At 37.1% G+C, this 26,321-nt stretch overlaps 1 protein-coding gene across 49 annotated transcripts in view; it reads left to right on the forward strand.

Annotated features, from left to right (window-relative positions):
* Window positions 1-26,321, forward strand: part of RIMS2 (regulating synaptic membrane exocytosis 2) — a 469,796-nt gene that overhangs the window by 237,956 nt on the left and 205,519 nt on the right. For 30 of the 49 annotated variants that reach the window (XM_065054172.1, XM_065054173.1, XM_065054175.1 and 27 more), the window contains 6 exons: window positions 7,242-7,450; window positions 8,771-8,890; window positions 13,263-13,362; window positions 14,151-14,274; window positions 20,983-21,029; window positions 22,235-22,347. In XM_065054172.1, the coding sequence (XP_064910244.1) occupies window positions 7,242-7,450; window positions 8,771-8,890; window positions 13,263-13,362; window positions 14,151-14,274; window positions 20,983-21,029; window positions 22,235-22,347 (713 nt within the window). Of the gene's footprint in view, window positions 1-7,057; window positions 7,126-7,241; window positions 7,451-8,770; window positions 8,891-13,262; window positions 13,363-14,150; window positions 14,275-20,982; window positions 21,030-22,234; window positions 22,348-26,321 lie in introns of all 49 variants that reach the window. The other 19 variants (XM_065054186.1, XM_065054187.1, XM_065054205.1 and 16 more) reach the window with 1 other exon arrangement.

Raw genomic sequence — 26,321 nt, forward strand, 5'->3', positions numbered from 1 at the left:
ATGTTGAAATGTGTGGTAGGAAGTTTCAAAGCCTGCTAGAAGACCTGCAAGAAGGGGCTTCCTTTTGTCATCAGTGCTCAGAATGCATTAGTGACTCTGCTGAAAAATATTTCTGTACTTTTCATGTGCCAGGCAACTTTGCATTTGTTCCTGCACCAAATGCTAGCATGGCACAGAAATGTCAGAGCTGACAAAGAAGTTGTTTAAACACTCATATAATCACCTCCAGGCAACTCTGTCTGTGTAGCTCCTCTTTGGAGTCACCCACTGTGTGGCAGTCTAGATGGACAGTATCGCAAACACAGAAAGTAACCTTCCTAAATGAAAGTTCTTACACAGCTGTAGTCCACTTTCCATTTCTCTCTAGAGTTGTTGTGGTGTAGGGCTTCACTGGGACTTTGCAGGTAAGAGAAGGATCAAGTGACATGGGAGGTACTCTGCTCACTGTAGCCTTGTGCTGAAAAGTTGTATGAGGTTCAACAAGGCCAAGTACTGGGTCACAACAACCCCAGGCAGTGCTACAGGCTCAGGGAAGAGTGGCTGGAAAGCTGCCTGGCAGAAAAATACCTGGGGGTGTTGGTCCACACCTGGCTGAACATGAGCCAGCAGTGTGCTTAGGTGGCCAAAAAGGCTAACAGCATCCTGGCTTGTATCAGAAACAGTGTGGCCAGCAGGACTAGAGAAGAGATTGTGCCACTGTACTTGTCACTGGTGAGGCCCCACCCTGAATCCTGTGCTTGGTTCTGGGCCCCTCACTACAAGAAAGACATTGAGGTGCTGGATAGAGTTCAGAGAAGGGCAACAAAGCTGGACCACAAGTCTGATGAGGAGCAGCTGAGGGAACTGGGGCTGTTTAGCCTGGAGAAAAGGAGGCTGAGGGGAGGGAGACCTTATCTCTCTCTACAACTACCTGAAAGGAGGTTGTAGCATGGAGGGTGTTGGTCTCTTTTCCCAAGTAACAAGTGATAGGACAAGAGGAAATGGCCTCAGGTTGTGCCAGGGAAGGATTAGATTGGATATTAAGAAAAATGTCTTTACGGAAAGGGTTGTGAAGCAGTGGAACAGGCTGCCCAGGGAAGTGGTGGGGTCACCATCCCTGGAGGTGTTTAAAAGACATGTACATGTGTCACTTGAGGAAATGGTTTAGTGGTGGACTTGACAGCGTTAGGTCACTGATTGGACTTAGTGACCTTAAAGATCCTTTCCAACCTACATGATGCTATGATTCTATGACACATATGCACAATTATTGGCTTAGATGGTCAGTATGTAGTATGTATTCAGCATGCAGTATGTAGTTAGGTAATCTCCACAGCCTGAAGAATTTAAAATTGTATGTCTTGTCCTTTTTGGCAGTGAGCTTTGAATTTGAGGAAACTTTTGTTTGTTTGTTTTTCTTGGTTTGAAACAAGGTGCTTTTAATTTACCAAGGGAAGAACTTCCCAGTTTAGATAAGTGCTAATTTAGATAAGAAGTGTGTGGGACATGCAGAAATCCTACGTGAAGGTTTTGGGCACCTTAGGGCATCCCAAATTACTTCATGTGTAGAATGGCAAATTAAATAGAGCATCTTATGTGTAAACTGTTTGGAAGATAAGTGGTTTTGCACTTGACTGTGAACATGGACAACACTCGAGAAAGTGTAGATACGTGCTGTGTGGGATAGGTTGAAGTTATTTAACGCCTTTTAAAAGTTACTTAAGTGCTGTATTTTTCAGTGGAAAAGCTGTTTTAAGAAGTGAAAAATACATACTCAAATATTAATATAGAAGGGGAATGGAAACTGACTGGAATTCTTTTAAATATACACTGTTATTCAATGTTCCCATCGCAACGGGAAGTTCCCATTGCTGCAGGTTCCTGAGTGGAGATGAACAAAAGCTTTTCTTCTGCCTATTTGCTTTTGGCTAAAGAAAATGAGCAAAAGAAAGTAAACATCAGTAAACTTACAAAGGCTTCAATTTAACAACATTTATACAGAAAGGAATGGTCACAGATGTGATTTTTTTCTCAGTCTGATTTGTCCATGCAAGCTTTCCATATACACACAGAGTTCAGTGGCACCAATAGGAGCAGACCTCGCATATGGCCTTTCTCATATCCAGCTGCATTCCTGAACTCGAGGCATCTGAACGCTGTTATGATGACATTAGCTAAGATTGTACCTAGCTTATTAATATATTAGTTCCTTTTTCCATGAAAGATGGCTTTGATATTATAGCTTACATAATTTATCAATGAGATGACAGTTTATTCCTGAGTCTTTTTCTGCAGCACACCATAAATCCACATATTCTCAATAATAAAACATCTGTTATTGTGGAAGAGAAATATCTAAGAGACTGGTAGTCAGAATTAAAATTACAGTGTCCTTATTACAGAAAGATTATGGTTTAACAATTTTTCTTGTAAGGAAACAAAAACCTATGTCTTGCATGTATTATTTTTAATTTTACAAGATTTCACAAGTTATTTACTCGGCCAAGATTTTACTGTTTATAGAACTTGCACTGAAAAAATTATGTCCAGGGATTTTATCAAGTCATTTGTTGTACCTCAAAAAAGTGTGGGTGTACTAAGCAATATATGTCTCATAAAAATGTAATATGCTATAGGGCTCCCAGGCAGTCATTCTGGGTGTATTTTTATAAGTTTAAATATTTTATTAATAATAACTCAATTGCATTTAGTTAACTTCTATAGCATTTAGACCTGTCATTTAGATGATTTGATCCAATATTAAGGGCAAAACCTAGATGACCTACAAAGACTTTATAGTTTCTAATTTCTATGACATTTTTAAACATAAAGCAGCATATTTTAATGGAAAAGAGAATACAAATATGGACAAAACAGTCTTTGGGTAGAGTTATTGCTTATTTCCTTATAATTTTAATTTTAGAGTAATTGGTATTTACTGTGAGACACAACTAAATTAAAATGAAAGTCAGCTTTCTGCATCTTGACTGAAAAGGAGAGGGAAGAATAGTAGAGCAAGAAGTGGGAGTGCTTTAATCTGGCTACAGGCTCAATTTTGCATGTGTTCCTCCATGCAGGTTTGGGTTCAGGGCTTATCATTTGATACAGAGTAACTGTTGCTTCAAAGTAACTGGATTTTTTAAAATGTAAGTAATTTCTGTGTGCGAATGCGTTGGGCATTCTGGGTTAAATGTGTCTAATTGTGGACACAAATAGTACGTGGATGCACCATATAGTAATATATGTTTGAGAGGACTCTTGGAAATCTTTTTAGCAAGCAGAATTCAGTTACACCAGCAGATGAGCCTGCAACCTGTGTTTAAACACTTGAACAGAGAAACTGGTGCAAAAATCCTTTCGGTCTCCATTGCTACTGCTAGGCTGAAGAGCAAAAAATGGAGTATATGATATCCCTGTTCAAATGACATGTTAAAAAAAATATTTGGTGTTTCTAATTGTATAAAATCAGTCCAGTTGACTTGCCTTCCGTGAGAGTTTGAAGTCTCCTGAGTCCTTATGTGCTAATTTTTGTATTTTCTTGGATATGCAAAAATTTAGTTGATGCTGTGTCAAAAGAGTAACTTAGGGTAGTAGGATCCTCCTGATAAAAAGGTGGTGATGGTGTGAATGAGTCACTGAGATCTCCCTTATAAGCAGTGGAGGAGAAATAAGTCATTTTGGGTATGATGAAGGTATGGTTTATCTCACCTGGAAGTACACATTTAAAACAGATCAAATGAACCACACCTTAAAAAATTCTGTTTCCTTTCACTGATTGTAGAAGGAGCATAGGCTATTTAATTCAGGTGTACAGGTCTGTATAATAAATATCCAAAGTTTGTGTAGAAGAACTTGAGGTCTCCAGATTCAATTTTTTGAGCGTTGTCTGTAAAATTTCTCTAACAGGATATAAAAGAACTTACCTTAAGAGATTTTTTTTCCTGAGAAAGTAGACAGAAATTGGAAGTTCCATAGTAGGAAAATAACCAATGCATTTTATTTTTGCTGCATAATGGAAGTTTAAAAAATTTTAAGTTATTCTAAATAATGTATCATTCTCAATAGCTTAAATAGTATGTGTTATCAATGTCACATATTATTGTATGTGTTGATGTGTGTAGAATAACATTTTGGATAGCTCTATTTAAAAAAAAGCAGAAATAAAAAATATAGAATTTCTCTATCTGAAAGTCAGTGTGTATGTTTCAAATGATGATTTGCATATGCCAGACTGTTATACCCCCACAGTGCTCAACATTTACTCACAAAATACCTATAGGATGAACTCAGGTATGTACAGCACACCTGTACTGTAAAGTACAGTTACTGTAAAGCTAATTTAATTTCTGTCTTTGAGTATGGGCCTATAAGCACATATTGTGGACATGCCAGTAGCAAGTGAAGATTGGACCGTTTTTTGGTGACTAGGTATATGCACATTTGCAGTGGGAGTGTGTGCGTGCTTGGTACATCTCAGGCGACTCAGCTTTTCAATAACTTGTTTTCCTATTTTTAGGAAGTTGTTTTCTATGTAGACACAAAAGTGAAAGTTCATCTTGATAGGAAACCTTGCTCTTCACAAGCTCATACAAAACTATAACATGGGAAAAGGCATGAACAAGAGAGTTGGCAAAGCCATGGTGGGTTTCACAGAGTACAGGTAAAGCGCTGTAGAACGGCAAGGACATAATAGCTGTACTCCTGGATTCCTTTCTCGTGCCTGCTTTTGGCTTATAAGTGATAGTTGAGATTGCTGCAGAGAATTTTAATACCTAAAATAATGGCCAGTAATTTGCTGTGGTTGATTCTTAATGCCTAATGGTAGCTACCTACATTTAAATTTAGTCATTTCAATGAAAATACAGCATTTCTCAGCAATAGTCAGGAATTAGAATCAGTAAAAATGAATGATCGGTTTGAACTGTTCTGCTTATAAAACCCATTTTATTTCAGTGCTCTGCTTATAGAATTAGGTACCAAATTATAGGGAAGCAAAAGACAACTTTTTTAGTTGGACTTTGCTTTTGAGTACAGCAGTTGTATCAATGACACAGAAAGTAACCGCTGGGACAAAAAACAATATGGGCTCATGTGCCTTTAGTTCATGCAATTAAAGATGAGAAGTCATCATTACTGTAATGAGATGGGTTTCCTCACCTAACATCGCTTTTAAAATGTATTTTAAACCCAAGATTTGTAGAACGGGCAATATGTAGACTGGAACTCTTGAGATCTTCTGCATATCTCTAAATGTATATTTATGCAGTAAAGGCTAGATCTTTATGAGCTCACTAATGGTTTCACTCAGTTCCTCCGAAGCAATGTCTTTGGAAGCAGAGGTAAGACAGCACTGAAAATTCCACGCCAGAAGCACCTTGTACAAAATGTTATTAGCTTTCAGGAGAATATTTCTTTTCCCTTTAGCAGGATAGCCACACTTTTATCTGTAATATAGTCAAGATGTTAACTATCAGGAGAAAGCAGTTTTGTGCTTTCAAGAATCAAGAAACACAGTTAAAACATTTACAGCAGGCCCATTTATTACTTAGAAAATGTGAATGAATTAAAGCTTCGAAATAATTTAATGAGGTCCCTTACCACGTTTTTTATGAAATCAGAGGATATTTAATATGCTACAATGTTTCTCTAGAATGTGTGGGACTAAATTCAACAAGTGTTTTTGAAAATAAAACCTTTATATTCCATACATTTCCCTCTTTAAAATGAAAATGAGACTTTCCCACCCCCTCTCCCCCATCTAGCATATGCAAGTCTACATATTAGGAGAAAACATGAGAAAAAAGATAATATTTCTCATTTTACATAATATCCCTCTGAGGAGACTATATTTTACTTTTCTAAAGCATATATTAGCTTATTTTTATGGGGTTCTATCTTCACATCCTCTCTAAAGTTTTCTAGACGAGTGTTAGGGCTGTGAACAGATCTGTGTTATATTTCACCAGCATACTGATGTAGTTTCAGAAGAACAGGTTATGCAATATCAGAGCATCTTCAGAGGAACTGAAGTAATGGAAATATTAGTAGAAGGATGTCATTTGTGGTCTGTATAAAAAGAGCACAAGTACTTTAATTTAGTGTTCTTTTGGTCATAAAATTTGATAGAAAGTTAACATTTTTCCCTGCATACAATAATATCAGCATATTACGTACCATGTAGTTACAAAATATTTTTCACGTAACGTGTAGTGACAGTGCTGAAAACAAAAGAGAAATGTAATAATGAAAAATGTATGGGCATAATTTGCACTTTAAAGTACCTACATAAAAGAGAATGTTTTATTAATATACATGAGTCATTCTCCAGTTCTGTGGACAGCAGCATTAATTCAGACCATTTCTTTAAAACTGTGTTTTTAAACCTTTCTTCCTCCCATGTCTCTGCTATACAGATTAAATTCTGATTCTATGAAAGATATATCCACTTTGTCAAAACTCACACATATTTGTTCCCAGTTATGAGGTACCTGTACTTACTAGAATTCTCCCTGATATTTAACCAGTAGACATTTCTCATATAATTTAACCTTCTTTAAAACATTATCTACTGTACAGCTGAATATAGAGTACCGTTGTTTTAAGTATTTTATTAAAGTGATTAGAATAAATACTAGTTTGTATTAGAAAAGCAGAGAAGTATGTTCCCTAAGACAGAACTGTGTATTTACATTATGATGAACACTCATTCCATATTCAAATGCTTTCCTTTCTGAAAATTCTGGTAGGAATACAACAAAAATTGCCTTTTAATTTTATTTACTGTAAGTAATTTTAGAGAAACAGTTATGAACTCTGAAGCCATGATTGTTTGCACTTGTACAATTTATGTACAAGTAGACACGCTTACACATGTACCGCCTTCCTCACTGTATTTCATGTCCCGTATACTCTGTTCTTGTAGCCTTAACTTTTTCGTGGAAACACTTTGCAAGTCCTGCTGGCAGAGGTTGTGAATCAGATAGGAAAATCAGAAGTCTTTACAATTTTACTGTATCTTTGTCTGTTCTTTCTTTCACCTTTCCTTTACTGCACTATCTTGTCTGTCTGATTCTCACAGGAGACATGGATTACAACTGGTTGGACCATACGTCTTGGCATAGCAGTGAGGCATCCTCAATGTCTTTGGTGAGACATGTGGAGCCTTACCTTTTAGATTCCTTTATCATTTCACATTTCCTTTGTTTTATTTACACCTTTGCATGTTTTCTTTTTTGTATCCTTTTTTTATCCCACACCTATAGGGTACAGTCAAAGGGGAAAAAGAAAAACTAGTGAGCAGGCAGTTCTGTCGGATTCTAACACCTTATCCGAGAGGCAAAAGAAAATGGTGTGCTTTGGTGGCCACTCTTTGGAAGAGGACTTGGAATGGTCTGAGCCTCAGATAAAAGACTCTGGGGTAGATACGTGTAGTAGCACAACTCTAAACGAGGAACATAGCCATAGCGAGAAGGTACTGAGAAGCCTGCATTTTAACCTGCTCATTTGGTCTTTGTTTGCTCTCTGTCACTCATTAAAATAGTGTATAAAATAAAAGATTGGGTGTTTCTAGAGACAATGTAGTGTTTCTAAAGGTGCAGAAAAGAAAAACAAATGAAATGTCTCTGCATGCTTGCAGATTTTCCTGTTTGGCAGCCAAAGAAAAAAACTGAGAGGCATAAAGGATGTTGTTCCTATGGTTGCATAATAGCATATCATGGTATTACCTTCAAGTATAAAGTAATTAACAATAAGGATTCTACTGATTGGCTTATTTGATTTACTCCTGGGGCTGAAATTAAATTAATGAAAAAGGGAGAAAATTGAGTCTCTTTGCACAGGAAAGTTGTTTTTCTTTTTTTCCCTTTCACTGTCATGGTTGTTCTTTTGTTTTGTTGCCATGCCATTTTTGTGCAGTATTGTGCAGAATTAAAGGCTTTGCCATCTGCTTTGGTATTTTTTATTTTTGCTTTCTGTTTTGTGGAGATTATGATAAATCTTTTTAGAGTTATTGTTGTAATGGGAGCAGATTTGTCTGTGCCTGCTAATTTTGCATGAAATAGAGCATGAAATAGTATTTATCTGTGAAAAAGTGCTATGATTACACTAAATAAAATGTTAAAATCTTACTAATTGTACCAATGTGCAAGTATAACTGTGCTCATATATAGTAATGGAGTAACAATGTTCACCATGCTTCATATGTGAAATAATTATTCTAAGAAAGAAACAGTATGTTTAAATAGAGTAATGACTATACCTTTTACTATATTCTGTAAGTTTTAATATACTGCTACTGAGAGAAAGTAAAACACCGAAAACGTTTGTCAGTCTTAGAGAAAACTGACATTTTGGGAACAGCGGAAAAAGAAAAAATGTCTTACATCCAATTTCTGTTTTGAGTTAAATTTATTTTTCAGTATTACTTTTATACTACACCTCTACGGTTGGTTTTTGTCAGTATTCAGGTATGATTGTCATTGTGTGTAGATAACTATGTATAGTTGTCTGTATCTGTCTAATCATCAAGAGGCAAAGATTGTTCTAAATATTAACAAAATTTGATTTAGTAAAATAGATAATGTTATTATATATTAGAAATACATTGTGATGGACTATACATCCGGATAAATGTTTGCCAGCACAGTTTTTTGTCATGTTATTACATTAAATATTAGTGTAATCATAATACTTTCATGGCATTTTAAAAATATATCGGACAATGAAAAGTATTACTGAAATATTTGTCTTTGCTATCCTGTTCACTGTATTTTCCATTAACATCATATGATAGCATCCAGTAACCTGGCAACCATCCAAAGACGGAGACCGTCTCATTGGTCGGATTTTGTTAAATAAACGACTAAAGGATGGAAGTGTGCCTAGAGACTCAGGAGCAATGCTTGGATTGAAGGTTGGTAATGAATAATTTTGGAACTATCTCCTCACAGTTAAACTAGCTACCTTTATAATGTAAGTATTCTCATATCATAGTGTTTGTATACTGATATCTATAATGTCTTATCATTCTCAAAATTACAATATAGAGACATTTTATATTCAATTACCGAAAGTAATTTTACAATTCCCTGATAGGCTCAAAAAATGTATATTTTCAGAAAGATGAGACATGTTTTCACAATTTTGTTGAGACTGTCTGCTCTGCAAGATACTAATTGTATCCTTGCTGGGCAAGCCAAGCCTTGTGTGCTTTCTTCAGTACTGAGCATTGCACCATGGTGTAACTTCTGTTCCTCAAAAGAGGGGAGAGAGCTTAATGAGGATTGAGTGTCTATGGATGAGAATCAAGGGGAAGGACAACAAGCGGATATCTTGGTGGGGGTCTGTTACAGACCTCCCAACCAGGATGAAGAAGCAGATGAAATATTTTGCAGGCAGCTGGGAGAAATCTCCTGATCACTAGCCCTTGTCCTTATGGGGGACTTCAACCTACCAGATGTCTGCTGGAAATATAAAAAAGCAGAGAGAAAGCAGTCTAGGAGGCTCCTGGAGTGCATGGAAGACAGCTTCCTGACATCGGTGGTTAGTGAGCCTACCAGGGAAGGCACCCCACTGGATCTGTTGTTTGTAAATAGAGAAGGACTTGTGGGCAACATGTCAGTTGAAGGTCGCCTTGGGCATAGTGACCATGAAATGATTACGTTTTCTATTCTTGGAGAAGTCAGAAGGGTCATCAGCAGAACTGCTACTTTGGACTTCTGAGAGGCAGACTTTGGTCTGTTTAGGAGTCTGGTTGGCAGAGTCTGAAGGACAAAGGAGTCCAGGAAGGCTGGTCTCTCTTCAAGAAGGTCATCGTAGAGGCCCAGGAGCAGGTTGTCCCTGTGTGCCGGAAGACAAACCAGCAGGGAAGAAGGCCGGCCTGGCTGAATAGAGAGCTGTGCCTGGAGTTTAGGAATAAAAAGATAATTTATAAACTTTGGAAGGAGGGGAAGGCTGCTCAAGATGAATACAAAAATGTTGCGAAGTCGAGCAGGGAAAAAATTAGAAGGGCCAAAGCCCAACTAGAGCTGAGCCTAGCTACTGCTGTAAAAGGCAACAAGAAATGTTTCTATAAATATATCAGCAACAAAAGGAAGGCTACGGAGAATCTTCATCCCCTGATGGATGCAGGAGGAAACATAGTGACAGAAGGTGAGGGAAAAGCTGAGGTACTAAATGCCTTCTTTGCCTCAGTCTTTAATAGTCAGAACAGTTGTATTCCAGGTACCCAGCCCCCTGAGCCAGAAAACAGGGATGGGGAGCAAAATGAAGCCCCAATAATCCAAGGCAAAATGGTTAGTGACCTGCTACACCACTTGGACACCCACAAGTCTATGGGGCCAGATGGAATACATCCAGGGGTGCTGAGTGAGCTGGCAGGGGCAATCACTAAGCCACTTTCTGTTATCTATCAGCAATCTTGGCTAACTGGGGAAGTCCCAGTTGACTGGAACTTGACAAACGTGATACTCATCTACAAGAAGGCTCAGAAGGAGATCTGGGGAACTACAGGCCTGTCAGTCTAACCTCAGTGCCTGGGAAGGTCATAGAGCAGATCATCCTGACGGATATCTCGTGGCACATACAAGAAAAACAAGTGATCAGGCCCAATCAACATGAGTTTGTGAGAGGGAGGTCCTGTTTGACCAACCTGATCTCCTTCTACGACAAGGTGACCTGTCTAATAGATGAGGGAAAGGCTGTGGATGTTGTGTACTTAGACTTCAGTAAAGCCTTTGATACCATATCCCACAGCATTTTCCTGGAGAAGCTGGCAGCTCATGGTCTGGATGGGTGTACTCTGTGATGGATAAAGAACTGGCTGGAGGGCCAGGCCAAAAGAGTTGTGGTGAATGGTGCCAAATCCAGTTGGTGGCCGGTCACAAGTGGTGTTCCCCAGGGCTCAGTATTGGGGCCAGTTCTGTTTAATCTCTTTATCAATGATCTGGATGAGGGATTGAGTGCACCCTTAGTAAGTTTGTAGACAACACCAAATTGGGTGAGACTGTTCATCTGCTGGAGGGCAGGAAGGCTATATATGAGGATCTGAACTGGCTGGATCCTTTTGCTGATGCCAGTTGTATGAGGTTTAACAAGGCCAAGTGCTGGGTACTGCACTTGAGTCACAATAACCCCAGGCAGCACTATGGGCTCAGGGAAGAGTGGCTGGAAAGCTGCCTGGCAGAGGGGGTTCTGGGGGTGTTGCTTTACAGCTGGCCCAATATGAGCCAGCAGTGTGCCCAGGTGGCCAAAAAGGCCAACAGCATGCTGGCTTGTATCAGGAGTAATGTGGCCAGCAGGACTAGAGAAGAGATCATTGCCACTGTCCTTGGTGGTGGTGAGGCTGGTGATACTGTGTTCAGTTTTGGGCCCCTCAACGTAAGAAGGACATTGAGGTGCTGGAACAGGTTGAGAGAAGGGCGATGCAGCTGGTGAAGGATCTGGAGCACAAGTCTTAAGAGGAATGGCTGAGTGAACTGGGGCTGTTCAGCCTGGAGAAAAGGAGTCTGAAGGGAGACTTTATTGCTGTCTACAACTACCTGAAAGGAGGTTGTAGCATGGAGGGCATTGGTCTCTTCTCCCAAGTAACAAGTGATAGGACAAGAGGAAATGGCCTCAAGTTGTGCCAGGGAAGGATTAGGCTGGATAGTAAGAAAAATGTCTTCACGGAAAGGGTTGTGAAGCACTGGAACAGGCTGCCCAGGGGAGTGGTGGGGTTGCCATCCCTGGCGGTTTTTAAGAGATGTGTAGGTGTGGCACTTAGGGACATGGTTTAGTGCTAGAGTTTGGTTATGGTTGGACTCGATCCTGAGGATCTCTTCCAACTGAAATTGTTCTATTCTATGTGAAAAATAGATTATCTTTTTAGGAGATCTGGGGACATCTGGAAGTTAATAACATTTAAATCCCATACAGAGTCTGTCAATGAAAGATTTTTTTTCCCCTTCTGATTGTCTGATTTGTTACATTTTAAATACATATGACAGAAAATTATTATCACAAAGTCATGTGTTTGCATATTTTTTTGTGATGCAGTGGTTTTTGAAAACATTAGGAAGCTATTGCTATCTCATATCTCCGTCTCATTTTTCTTTGCTGTTATTTTCAGTTCCAGCAATACTAGTACAAGAATGAGAATGAATTATACACAGTAAAAGAAAAAAGCATATATTTATTTTGGATCAACATCCTTGTGAGAAATCCTTAAGAAGTTTGATTAATTCTTCATTCTCTATTTAGCATGACAGTGATTTAACTTCGACTACACAGATTAGGCTACAGTCATACACTGTAAACAGGGATTAAATCAGTGTAGTTACTTATAAGATTACTAACATGCTTTGGAGATTTTAAAATTTTTTATTTAATTGACAAATGATCATATTGTAAGTCCGTGGAGAAGGCAGCTGAGCATCACTTTAGGTATGTGTATTATTGCCTTAATGCCAGAAATTGCAAGAGGAGAGTCTAACAGTGCCATGTTGAAATATTTTTCATTTAAACTTTTATGTTTAACATCTAAAATTATCGATTATGAAGGTGAACTCTTCGCTGAGATGCATGAATCGTTTAGATTCAATAGTAACTTCTTTTTAATCTCAACAGATATCTGAAAAGAGTGATTTTCAGCAGTTATTCCTGACCTGAATTTTCAAAGATTTACGTTATTGAAAGTAACCTAAACTGGATTTAGTATTACAAATTTTAAATCCCAATATGAAGACCTTAAGAATTTGAAGATAATGCAGATATAACCAACTCTGATATTTGGATCTCCTGATTCTAGGATAAATTATAAGGTCAAACTTGTTGAAGATTACTGTAGAGAAATCTTCAGTATGACAAGTATTTTAATCTGACTTGTCCAGCCATAGTGGGTTTGATTAATTGATAGAGACATTTGATGCTGAGTGTGAACATTGTGAGTTCTGTTACATTAATATATATTTTCATTTTAAAAGTATTGAAGTAAGGAATCTAATGACCAATACCTTACTTTTTTGGGGGTGGTAATTTATGATGTAGTGAAACATACATATATTTGCTAAAATTTCAAAACTTTAGCATTCTGTATTTGCACTGTGTTCAAATTACACAAATAGCCAGAATAGACATAAACGTAACCTGTCATAGCCAAAATTCTGTGGTGTTTTTTTCAAGTGTATCTGTCTTACCTGGGCTATCTGAAAACCAAGGAAATAAATGAATTATTCTTTCAATTTCCAGGACACTTAAGGCATTTAAAATAATTTTCATTCTATGAAAATACTTCCTCTTTGAAACAGGTAGTAGGAGGGAAGATGACTGAATCAGGTCGACTCTGTGCATTTATCACCAAAGTTAAAAAAGGAAGCTTAGCTGATACAGTGGGGCATCTTAGGCCAGGTATGTATGTATCTACTTTAGATCTATACTGCTTAGTTACTTTTCTAAATATGATAATAAACCAGTGAGTTTAATTAGATGTGAAAATATGTAAAATAGGCATGATGAACTACTGCAGAAATCAACCTGACATGTAGTTACTAGATTATTGACATTACTGCTTTTGTGAAATATATAAATTCTCATATTGTTCAAGATCATATTTTAACATTTTAATTTGCATTTTTATACTCAAAATAATATTCCAGTGATCTCCTGCCCAGTTGCTTTGTGGTGCATGTTTTATTTAGAACAAAGCAAGCTAATATAAATGTGCCAAAAGAAGGAGCTCAGCTGAGAAAATGCTTCTATACCCACATGCAAACCACGGATCGCTAGATTGGAGAAGTTGCAAGAAATATAACTGTTAACATAAGAACCATCCGAACCTTAAATATTAAACTTGTAGAGGTAAATGGATCTCCAAAATAGTAAATTGATGAGATATGCTATTTTAAAGAGCATGTTGTGGTTTCTTTAAAGCCAAAACTGCCAAAGCAAGTAAGAGCTATATCTAATTCAATAGTTGTCCTACTGATGATATTACTGTTTCATTGAACTTTACATATTTGAAGCTGAGCTGCAGAAAAGTTTTAGTACTGAGGATCTTCCTCTATGAAGAACTCCAAACTTGTTCTATATCACAGGTTTAACAATTTAGTAAACTGACAGTAGAATGGGTTAAATTATCATTTTAAGTTCAGTTCACAGCAGATATCCTAAGCAGAGTTGTATTACTGAAATTATAGGTGATGAAGTATTAGAATGGAATGGAAGGCTACTACAAGGAGCCACCTTTGAGGAGGTGTATAATATCATCTTAGAATCCAAGCCTGAGCCACAAGTGGAACTTGTAGTTTCAAGACCAATAGGGTAAGTAATTTCAGAAATATTTATATTAAATATGATGAAAATGTTGCTAAATTTCACTTCTAGGGCAGAGCATATCAAAGAGATGAATAAATATAGTAAAGAGTAAAACTGTGTGCAAAATTCTGTAAAAGAAAAGCATAGCTAGAATGAAAGATCATGCCAATAAGTAGAAAGAGCTGGTGTGAAATCCTGTATTGTCTGAGAGGGTCTCAGGCATTATCTGCTAATATGGTCAAAAATAGGTTCCCTTCTGTGGTAGTTTCATTAGTGATTCAGCCTATATTGGCCCTGAAACTGTTGTTAATCTCTATATTGTTGCAATTCTTGATTAATAACTTCACTCTTGATTTTTATTTCTCCATTTCCATTTTTATAAAATGTGCTGAAAGATGAGCTGGCAGGGGCAAAAAAACAGCCTGGTTGAACAGAGAGATTGAACAGAGAGATTTGGCTGGAACTCCGGAAAGAAAAGAGAGTTTATGTCTTCTGGAAAAAAGGGCAGGAAACTGAGGAGGACTACAAGGATGTTGTGAGGTTATGCAGGGAGAAAATTAGATAGGCCAAAGCCCAACTAGAGCTGTATCTGGCTACTGACATAAAGGATAATAAAAGATGTTTCTATAAATACATTAGCAACAAAAGGAGGACCAAGGAGAATCTCCATCTTTTATTGGATGTGGGAGGAAACACAGTGACAATGGATGAGGAAAAGGCTGAGGTACTAAATGACTTATTTGCTTCAGTCTTTAATGGTAAGACCAGTTGTGGTCCAGGTACCCAGACCCCTGAGGTGAAAGACAGGGAGTAGAATGAAGACCCCATACTCCAAGGCAAAATGGTTAGCAACCTGCTACACCACTTAGACACACACACAAGTCTATGGGTCTGGATGGGGTCCCCCCAAGGGTTCTGAGTGAGCTGCCACAAGTGCTCATCAAGTGGCTTTCCATCATTATTCAGCAGACCTGGCTGCCAATTGTATCAATTTCAACAAGGCCACTTCTGTGTCCTGCACTTGAGTCACAACACCACCATACAATGCTACAGGCTTGGGGAAGAGTGGCTGGAAAGCTGCCCAGCCAAAAAGGACCTGGGGCTGATGGTCAACAGGTGGCTGAGTATGAGCTGGCAGCATGCCCAGCTGGTCAAGAAAGCCAACAGCATCCTGGCTTGTATCAGGAATAGTGTGACTAGCAGGACGACGGAAGTGATCATCCCACTGTATAGGACACTACTGAGGTTGGACCTCAAATCCTGCGTTCAGTTTTGGGCCCCTCACTACGAGAAAGACATTGAGGTGCTGAAGCAAGTTCAGAGAAGGGCAACAAAGCTGGTGAAGGGTCTGGAGGACAAGTCTGATGAGGAGCAGCTGAGGGAACTGGGGCTGTTTAGCCTGGAGAAAAGGAGGCTGAGGGGAGACCTTATCTCTCTCTACAACTACCTGAAAGGAGGTTGTAGCAGGTGGGGTCTTGGTCTCTTCTCCCAAGTAACAAGCAAATAGATTAAGAGTAAACAGCCTCGAGTTGTGCTAAGGGAGGTTTAGATTGAATATTAGGAAAAAATGTCTTCATGGAGAAGGTTGTCAGGCATTGGAACAGGGTGCCCAGGGAAGTGGTGGGGTCACCCTTCCTGGAATTGTTTAAAGGGTGTGTAGATGTAGCTCTTAAGGACTTGGCAGAGCTATGTTAACAGTTTGACTCAGTGATGTTAAAGGTCTTTCCCAACCTAAATGATTCTAAGATTCTGTGATTCTGTATTCATATTTGTTCTATGAACTGATGATGAACTCTATTTACTGAGAATGAATAATGTAGAATTTTCCCCAAAATACAGTAAGTTAATGACATAATAAATATACTTTGGAAAGTCTCTAATCCACATTCTCATAATCTTAATCTATGAAATTTATTAAATTGGTTTTTGTTTTCTAATACAGACCATAGACCATATTTGAATGATTAGGTAGCACTAGTGCTTGTTTTTCTTAGGTGCTTTATATTGCCCACAGAATCATAGAATGGGTTGGGTTGGAAGGGACCTTAAAAGTCATCAGGTTCTAACCCCCCCCTGCCATGGGCAGGGGCACCTTCCACTAGACCAGGTTGCTCAAAGCCCCATCCAGCCTGGCCTTGAACTCTTCCAGGGATGGAGCATCCACAGCTTCTCTGGGCAGCCTGTGCCAGTGCCTCATCACCCTCATGGTGAAGAATTTCTTCCTTGTATCTTATCTAAATCTACTTTGAGTTGAAAAAACAGTTTTCTTATCTTTCAGACTTACCCCTCAATATCTGAATTTAAATTTTTCTTGCATAGCAGTAGGATTTTTCAAATTCCTTTTTTATATTAGACTTTTTATAGTAGAATACTTCATGTCTTCTTTTTCTTCCAAATTCCTACAGCCTACAGTCACATCCATCATTTTTTTGCTTTTCCATTGGAAGTTCCATAGTTGATCAGACCAGGGCTATGAAGAGGAGGATTCTTACCACTAAATTTGAAGAAGCATAGAGTTGTTAAGATTTTTTTCTTTTACTGAATTTATTATGATGTATACGACACAACTGCACAGGGTACTAGGTAACCTCATCTTACCATGTGGGGTTGCATAATATGGTCTTTCAAGATCCCTTCCAACCTGGGTTGTTCTATGGTTATATAATTAGAAATAATTATAAATAATATTTATCCCTTTATTTTGTATGAGGCACACAATTAATATAAGGTGCCTTCATATGTAAAAGCATGGGTAACACAACTAGAAAATAAGGAGTACTAAAAAAAATTCCAGAACCATGTAATGTGAAGATGGAATTTCAGCAAGGATAATTTCTTATGGGTTCAGCTCTACTAGGAAATTAATGTGTTTGATACATCAGGAACTTAATGTGTAGGAACTTAATTTGGTTTGACAATTTCAAATGAACTTGACAGCAACAAAACCTGCTTTATCTTTCAGTGAGATGAGTGGTTATCTCCTACATACATACTGAATCCCTTTAGGTTAAAGGTGGTATCATCTCCCTCATCTTTAAAAACCTTTGCATAACTTGGGAGTTGTAGATATAATAGTAATGCTAAGGGACAGACTACATTGCTAGAAGAATATTGTCTTGGAAAAGGAGGTTTCAAATTCATTTAATACAGGCACAGTTTTTCTCGAACAGCACAAGTTTCAGGGAACTTCTCACATCTTGAAAATATTTTATTTTTTTTGTCTCTTTCTGCATTCCCTTCTTTGTGTTAAACCTCCTGTATTTTTCCTAGGCTTTTATATTTACTGTTTGTTGTTTACCTTCCTTATCACCATGACTTCTGTTGTACTACCACGTGCTCCAGTTGCTGTCACTAAAGCAGCTCATCTGTAATTCCTGAAAGAAAGTGATGTGGGCTCTCAAGATGCCTTCTCGAGTATTAACTGCTTGCTACATAATCTGAAGAACTGAGCCAGATCAGGGCTAAAAAAGTTGTTCTGTGTACTTGATTCCCAATGTAGATGTAAAAGAGGGTTATCACCTCCAAAACTGCAGTTACTAATCTAAATGAGTTTATAACTGAAGTCTCAGTGTTGAATACTTTCTGCAAGTTGGTAAGATTTTGCATTCTTGTTAGATGTAACTTGATTTTGACATTAACAATACAACTTCAGAAATGTTTTTGAGCTGATGAACTGAAATGCATTTTATCTTCTCAGTTTAGGAGATTTCTGGTCATAATCAAATGGACGATAGAAATTAATATCTTATGTTTACCCAAGGAAACATAACACCATATATCTGTGTTCTGCCTCAGGGAATAAAGTTTCAATGTATTTTAAATCATTACATGTTCAGATTTATGAAATAACTGAAGTGATAATTATTTTGATTGAATAATTGATGCTCGCATGAAGGATTTCTCTCTTGCATTGAGGTGTACTTTAGTACTTTGAAACAGAGTCTCTTGATGGTCTTTGCACCCATGCACTAACTCATGCCAGAACTCTTCAGACAGTTACTAGCAATTAACTTAGTTGAGAAAGAGAACCTGTTGTCGTATCCTGCTATAAAAACTGGAGATGACAAGTTAACCTGATAAAAGAAGATAAAATGGAAAGCTCCTTAAAAAAAACCAAACCAAACCAAAACTAAACTATTTTGGCTTGGAATTTATCCCTTTTTCTATCTTAAAATAAAAATGAATGACCAAATTGCTATTCTATGTAAGCTGTCTGTCTCATACAAAAAGAACTTATCTATTTTCTGCTTTTTAATTTTCACAAAGAGTTGTTTTAAAAACGCATATTATTTTCATAGTTACTACTGGTTTGAATTTGGAAGGAATGACACATTATTCTCCACTATCTGCCTGTAATGGAACATGAGGGAAAATTTTTTTACAAATGAAACACTGGCCCAGGTTGCCCAGAGAGGTGGTAGATGCCCCATCCCTGGAGACATTCAAGGCCAGGCTGGACGGGGCTCTGAGCAACCTGATCTAGTTGCAGATGTCCCTGCTCATTGCAGGGGGTTGGACTAGATGAGCTTTGAATGTCCCTTCCAACCCAAACTATTCTATGTTTCTATATCTTAAAATGTAATGAGATAGCTAAAAGTACTTCTGCTTCTCCATCTGTTTATCTCAGTGGGAGGTCTTTGTAAAAAATACAGTACTGTGAAATACTGTGATCTGTATGCTTTAGGAATATAAATGGTAGTGTTCAGAGCTTTCAAGTTTATTGTTTTAGCGATCTATAGAAAACATACTCGATCTATTAACAATGATACATATTTTTAAGGTTTTCTTCTCATGCTCATATGACAGAAATTTTTAAAATGACAGGTTCAGGAGTGTATTTCAATGTAAAGTAATAGGCCAGTATTGGCTCCTTTTATAAATTCTACAGGTATCAAAATTCAAACTTAAATATTTATGTCTTCAATAGCTCTTGTAAGTTTCTGGCAAGTTTTGCTTGCTAACAACAGAGACAGTGATTATTTTTTTTTTGTCTATAGTGGGCAGTTACACCAGTTGCATGCCTTCTAATTAATTTGAATTATTGGTACTGTCCATCAATTCACTTGGAAAGATTCTTCCATCTGCTTAGTAAAGCTGTCTTTCTATTGAGTCTTGAGAAATGTTTGGAAAATATGTACCAAAAAGGAATTAGATAAGTTTTTTTTAATATATAGTACAAACCTTTTTTTTTTTTTTTTATAATTGTATGAGACAGTAGATATCCCTGAAAAGATTTTTAACTTTCATTCCTTAGGACATACCTGTGTAGTGGGTTGACATTGGCTGGCTGCCAGGTGCCCACCGAGCTGTTCTCTCCCTCCCCCTCTTCAGCAGGACAGGGGGAGAATATAAGACAGAAAAGCTCGTGAGTCGAGATAAGGATGGGGAAATCACTCAGCGATTACCATCATGGGCAAAACAGACTCCACTTGGGGAAGATTAATAATTAATAGCAGAATGGGATAGAGAGAAATGTACAAAACAAAACTAAACCCACCTTCCCCTCATCTCCCTTCTTCCCAGGCTCAAGTGCTCTCCTTTGGTCCTGCCTCTTCTGCCTCCCACCCACTGAGCGGTGCAGGGGGATGGGGGTTGCGGTCAGTCCTTCTCCCCCTCCTTCTTCTCTGGTCTTGGTGTCTTCTGGGGCATTTCTCCCATGTTTTGTTTGTTTGTTTGTTTGGGGTTTTTGTTTGCTTGTTTGTTTTTGTTTGTTCCCCCCCTTCTCTATTACAGCTGCAGCACAATTTTTTTTATCCTTTCTCAAATACCTTATCACAGAGGCACCACCACCTGGGTTGAGGGTCCCAGCTGTGCCTCAGGGATGGGTCGGTTTGAGGTGGCTGGGACTGTCTGGAACCAGCTGTGCCCAGCGTGTTGCCCCATGGCCAGCACCTGGGCACCGACACCCAGTGCAGCCTGAAGAATACAACCGCACTCAAACACACAGAGTAATTTTAAATGTTGTTCTTGCCATGACTTGGAGCTGACGCTCCATATTGCTTGGTTTTGCTCAAATACCTCCGACATGATTTATTTAGCATATTTATAGTTTTTATTAGCATACAGTAATGTTTGCTCCTCATAGGAAGAATCTGTTCCTTTGCGGGGCGGGTGGGCATCATGAGGTGCTTAGTCATTGCAACCAAGTTCTTTAAAATTACAGAGCTGTACATACAATTTAACACAGGTGATGCAACATCTCATGTGTATGCAACTATGCAATGTTGCCAAATGAAGCTGCTCATATTACTTAGTCATGGAAGAGGTAAGATTGTCCAAATTTGAGGTTGAAGGATGGTAAAGGACATATTGGGATAAGCATTATTGACAGTCAAGTATGTTTGAGTGAGGGTCCAAAAAATTTAATGAATGTGTAATGTCATAATAAAGTACTTCTCACAGTTTTATTCTTCCATTAACTCTGAGATTGTTTTGTTTGTTTGTTTGTTTTTAAATTTATGGAATGATTTTATTTGTAACTGTGCATCCTCTCTCCTGCATTCACCAATTCACTTGTTCTGTAGGTTTTAATTTACCACTGAAATTACTTGTACCGGCTAAAAGATAAATCTTCCCCGTGGCTGAAGACAGCCAGTAGATCATCTGCCTTTCCTGAGGCATTAAGTGGTGGCTTGAGAAGTGTTATAGTGTAACTGAATTTTGAATATGCTTGTTAGACAAAGGATGAGCCTGTCTTAATTTTCCTGATTTCAGGGACATTCCCAGAATACCTGACAGCACGCATGCACAGCTGGAGTCCAGTAAGTTTCAATTGTGGGGTAGGAAAATCTTCTCTCTCTTTTATGTAAGCACAAATAAATGGAAAATGTAATCTATAGTCAGTATAGCTCTCATCTCTTTGTCTGTATTTGTCTCAATATGTCACCTTACTGAATTATCTGTCTACCTTTGGTTAATAATAAACTATCAAAGTCAGGATATTTTGATTTAGGCTTGACATTTGACTATAAGTTTAGACTATTTTTTTTTGATTGAAAAATATAATTCTAACTAATGTACAGTAACATTAATAGTAATTTTTAATTTCCTATTTTATTGTCTTGCATTTCAATTGTACCTTATAAACTCAAAATAGGGATCAAATGTTCTTTATTTGCAACCTGAGAGACAGTTAGTTTGAAATCAGAACACTTCTACTTTATTAGAATCCCTCAGCACTCTTGAAATTGGCTAAACCGGTATTTCATGTGGGGAGAAATAACTTGTTCTTTGGCTTAGATCTGATAAGATGGATTTCAGCCTGGAGTTATTTTTTATCATTGTTTTAGAACTCCTTTATGATAGAAGCCATGAATAAATGCAGTGGCATAAACTTGATTATAATAATATGAAAAACTCCTCCAATAACTTTTCACTGATCAGCCAAGTCTTAAAATAAAATCCATTTAATGTTTTGTGAGATGTGTAATGTCTTTTGTATTTATAAAAATACTTTACTTTTGCTCTGTGTTTTATATGTCAAAACTTGTCCTCTGAGAGTTTGCAGACCTTCAAAATTTGAAATAAAATGCACAAAAAATATTATGTGCATTTGATGTTTTTGTAAAAATCTAATTAAAAATTAGTCTGATTGTACAAAATAATAAGTGCCCTTCAGAAGACTGAATTCCTCTGACCACAGTAAAGTATTCACTTGACTATTCCAAAATATTGAGCCACCAACTTACTGACATAATTACAGTTGGAAATATCTTAATAAACTATTTTTCATTCTAAATGCTTCAGATGACATTTTGCAGCTCTGATAAACTTGGAAAGCTTTTAATTGCATCTGAGCACTGAAAGATTGAGTATAATTATTTGGTAATTACAAACAGATAAAAAAGTTATATTTATCACAACTTTATTGTATGTTTGGTTATACTTGTACAATTTTTCTTTGAAGAACATTGTGAAATATCCATAAGTGCTACTGTTTATAAAATATTTTCACTTATAATTACAGGTTCTAGTTCATTTGAATCTCAAAAAATGGACCGACCTTCTATTTCAGTGACTTCTCCTATGAGTCCTGGCATGTTAAGGGATGTTCCACAGTTCTTGTCTGGACAACTTTCAGTATGTAAATATTTCCTTAATATTAGTGTTGTACTTTTTGCAGCATATATAACTCTCACTGTAGGGCGCGAGCTACCTCTAACATAAATTTGTTGTTAAACTAGTTACATTGTTTTGTTAACGCTATATATCTCAGTGTAGGTAGGGCCATAGTTTCATGAGGACTGTCAATTTTATGTGCTTTTGGAAATGTTATATATATTTATCTGGTAAGCTGGACTGGTAGAATCAAATTTTCAGAAAGGCCTAATCCTGGGCTCCAGTTATGTCTGTGCTGTTGAGCGTATACACTTTTTCAACTGTAACATGTACAGTTGGTAGATTTTATTACCTGTGTGCTTGGACATTAAAATTGCTTATTTCTTTTGCACTACCTTTCATATATACCTTTCCCCAGATATACCTTTGATTGTTTACTAATGTTGTGTTCTTTGTACCACTGTTTATTCAGTTTTGTTCTTCATTCTCATTGACAACAAAGTTCATTACCTGAATGTTTTCTTTAAAAGAGGTGTTTTTTTTTTTTTTTGTACTAAAACAAAGAACTTGAGTTTTATACAACTTTCTGTGTCATTTACAACTCCAAAGTGTGATTTTTCAAAAGTGCTCAGTTGTGGCCTGCTACACATTGAAAAGGAGAGGAAAATGGAATGGAAAGAGTGAAAAACTGGTGTTAAACAAGTTTGAAAAGGTCACATTCGTATTTCTTCCAAGTTGTTTATGTTATGTTATGAGTGTGCCTTAAAAATATACGTAAAATCTAAGCAGACTATAGGTCTCACAGAATTGGTTTATGGTGTTGATAGAGGAGGGGAAGAAATATTTTTCTGTCTGTTCAGCAGCCATGTTGGTTCCATTTTGCAATGCATGAGACATTATTTGTTTTGCTCATCAGACCAGCCATCTACAAAATACAATTTTTAATTATCTGTAATTGTTGCAGTTAACTACTTTGAAAGACTCAGTCCTTTGGATAAACGGAAAACTGGAAATCTTGACTGTAGAGTATGGAATGCTTTGCACAAAATACAAGACACAGGAACATGAACTGTCAAAATACACAGACCGAGGATTCTAAAAACCAGTTTAGTTTTATAAGACAGCAAAAACTGTTGATAGTGGAAACAGGGTGGAAATAAATATCTTTTGTCTGGATCTCATAAAAATTAGGCCGTTAAAAAGTTTTGGTTCCTAGCTCCCAGCGTGAAATTCAAGATCTAGAGTAAGCAGCTCACATATCCCATGCACAGACACTGTGGAATGACGATCCAAATAGGAGCCACACAGAAATTACTTCCTCTCTTTCTCAGTTTCAGAAACAAAATCTTCAGGAGTTTAAGATTAGAATTTATTAGTAAAGTCAATAAGTCTGTTGATTTTGTGCTTATTGGAGTCTGAAGTGAATAAGGATAGTATCAGGGATTACAGGTATTTTCTGAGAATAACAGAATTTGCAAGGTTATGTGTCTTAGAATGGCATAGACATTTAGTGTTTAACTGCAGTGTTCCTATTTTTAATTATTTTTATATGTTTCAGGAGATAAATGCCTTTATAAATAAGTCCATAGCATTTTTTCCATCTAAGGAAACTAAATAATGTCAGAAGACATTTAAAGATCTTTCCTACATTTTTCCTCTTTGTACTCCCTTATATACTGTATGCAATTATATACAATACTCCCTACTACACAATATCATAGTTTCCCTCAGAGAACAGCTGATATCTGAGAATGCACAGCTCTGGTTGACTGACAGTTAAGTCAGAAATTATGAGTAACTCTCTAACTTAAAGTACCACTGTCTCAATGTGGACACCTAAAATTGGTAGACAGTTTGAAAATGTGGAGACCTATCTAACATCAGCAGCTAAAGAAAAATTGGAAATAGCTGTATTTCATGTTAACCAATTAATGGCTCAATCCAGCTCCTGCTGCCATTGGCTCAAGGCTTTGGGAGGTTCGTGCTAAACCTTTCAGTTTGCGAGGAAGGGTGGCTGTCACAATGTCTGAAGATGGTGTGGATGCATAGCAACATGGCACCTAGCAAAGCACATTGAGATGTCCAGACTAAAATACATTTTTAGAAAAAGATTATTGTAAAACTAGTAAACTGTTCTACAGGAACAGTTTTTTACAAAACAGCAAATATCTGTAGTTTCTTTTTAATCTGATACTTTAAGTTGGTTTTGAATGATCACAAGGGGTTTTTTTACTTTTCAAATTTGGGGTTTATATGTCTTAAAGGTAGTGCAATGAATAGATTTTCCTTCACATTTGAAAATGTTGGTTTCTCATTTTACAGCTTTTAAAAACTTTGAAACTTTGGAAGAATTAGTGAAAAAAAAATAAAACCTCTTTGTAGAGTTGGAGATGTTTTGAAAAATTAGAGTGGATATGAGATTTTCTGATTTTGGACCTTTAGCAAAGGTGAAAGATTAGGGAAAAATTGAATTTAAAAAACTCTCCGCAAGTTCAAAAAAAATTTTTAGTTAGAACATGACAATACGGACAAGACTCAGTATTTGGGTTTTCCATGTTTTTAATCAGCTCTTTTCTGACAGAACAGTTGATGGAACACTCATTCATTCCAAATAGCTGAGTAAGATGGAAATGGAAAGAAATACTAAGTTGTGAATATAATTGGGAATGTGCTTTTTATGGTGAGCACCCAGGCAGGAGAACAACTGCAGAGCCATGGCAGTAGTTGGAGACAGGGTGCTCTTCTTTGCAGAAATGTAGAGTCAGTTGACATTCTGGGCAATGGCGGCTGAATTCAGACAGGTGTGGTGAATGAGAGGGAACAGATAACAGGCAAGATTTTGAAAGTATTTTCTGTAGTTTCAGACAATGCCATATAGTCTTGTTGGGCTGTTGTTAGGGCAGCTGTAGTTAGTAGGCTGCGAAATACAAAAGTTGTGGGCAGAACTGGAGATACCTGCAGCTCAAGTGGAGGTCTGAAGTATCTGAATAAATACTTGGGTATATACATCCTTATTCAGATAGTGCTACATATCCTTTTTATATTAATAGTGTTTTGGAATGTATTTCTTTATGTTCAGTATGGTTTTAGCCAGTTTAGCTGCAGTGATGCCTTTCTATCATTCAGGGATGTCTTTGTCCATTCAGTCTTCTGTGTTTTCCTCTGTATTGGCATTGGTCTGTGTACCTTTTTTCTGCTGTAGAGGTTGTTGAGGTTACAATGACACTCCAGAGCTGGCTAATAGGATTTCCTATGAAGCAAACCATCTCACATAGCAAGGGAATCTTCTTTCCTTTAATAATTATTCTACCCAAATACATATTTAATTGAACAAATTACATGCAGTTAGAGGGAATTATTGTGTGTTATAATTTACTAAGGTATATAAAAAATTCATCTGTATTCTGTGCCATTTATTTTATGGCATTTTTGATCCATGTTGTTCTTTCAGGGGAGTATCTGTTATTGCAATTATTGTTTTATTATTATTTGCTTTGTCTGTTTCCTGGTTTTATGTTGTTTTTCACTGATTTCTTTTTCCTTTAATATCATTTTGAAAAAGTTAATATTTGTGTATTGGTGCTCTTAATTGCTGCATTCTGGCTACTTTTTTGATACTGTATGACAAGTATTACTTGGAATGATTTTGCAATAGTTAGATTAAGAGACTGATAACGTGACTAGAAGTCTGTGTAAATGGATACAGGTATAAAATTATAACATCATTTTTTTTTTGTACTGGTGGAAATTCTAGCAGAAAAGGAATGTATTTTATAAAATTATTTCCTTGTGCAGCTGAACCACAGAATCACTTCAATAGATTTTACATACATATTGATTTTATAAAGCAATAAAAATACAGTATATTAATTATAGTTGTAATATCTCTGACATAAAAGAAAGTTGACATTGTACATTGTCAAGGACATAGTATGTCAGCATATTGGGGTGATAAGGTCAAGTGTGAGACATGCTCCACTTCCCTCTTCCACCCT

The sequence above is a fragment of the Columba livia genome, chromosome 2 (assembly GCF_036013475.1).
Source record: "Columba livia isolate bColLiv1 breed racing homer chromosome 2, bColLiv1.pat.W.v2, whole genome shotgun sequence".
Lineage (NCBI taxonomy): Eukaryota > Metazoa > Chordata > Aves > Columbiformes > Columbidae > Columba > Columba livia.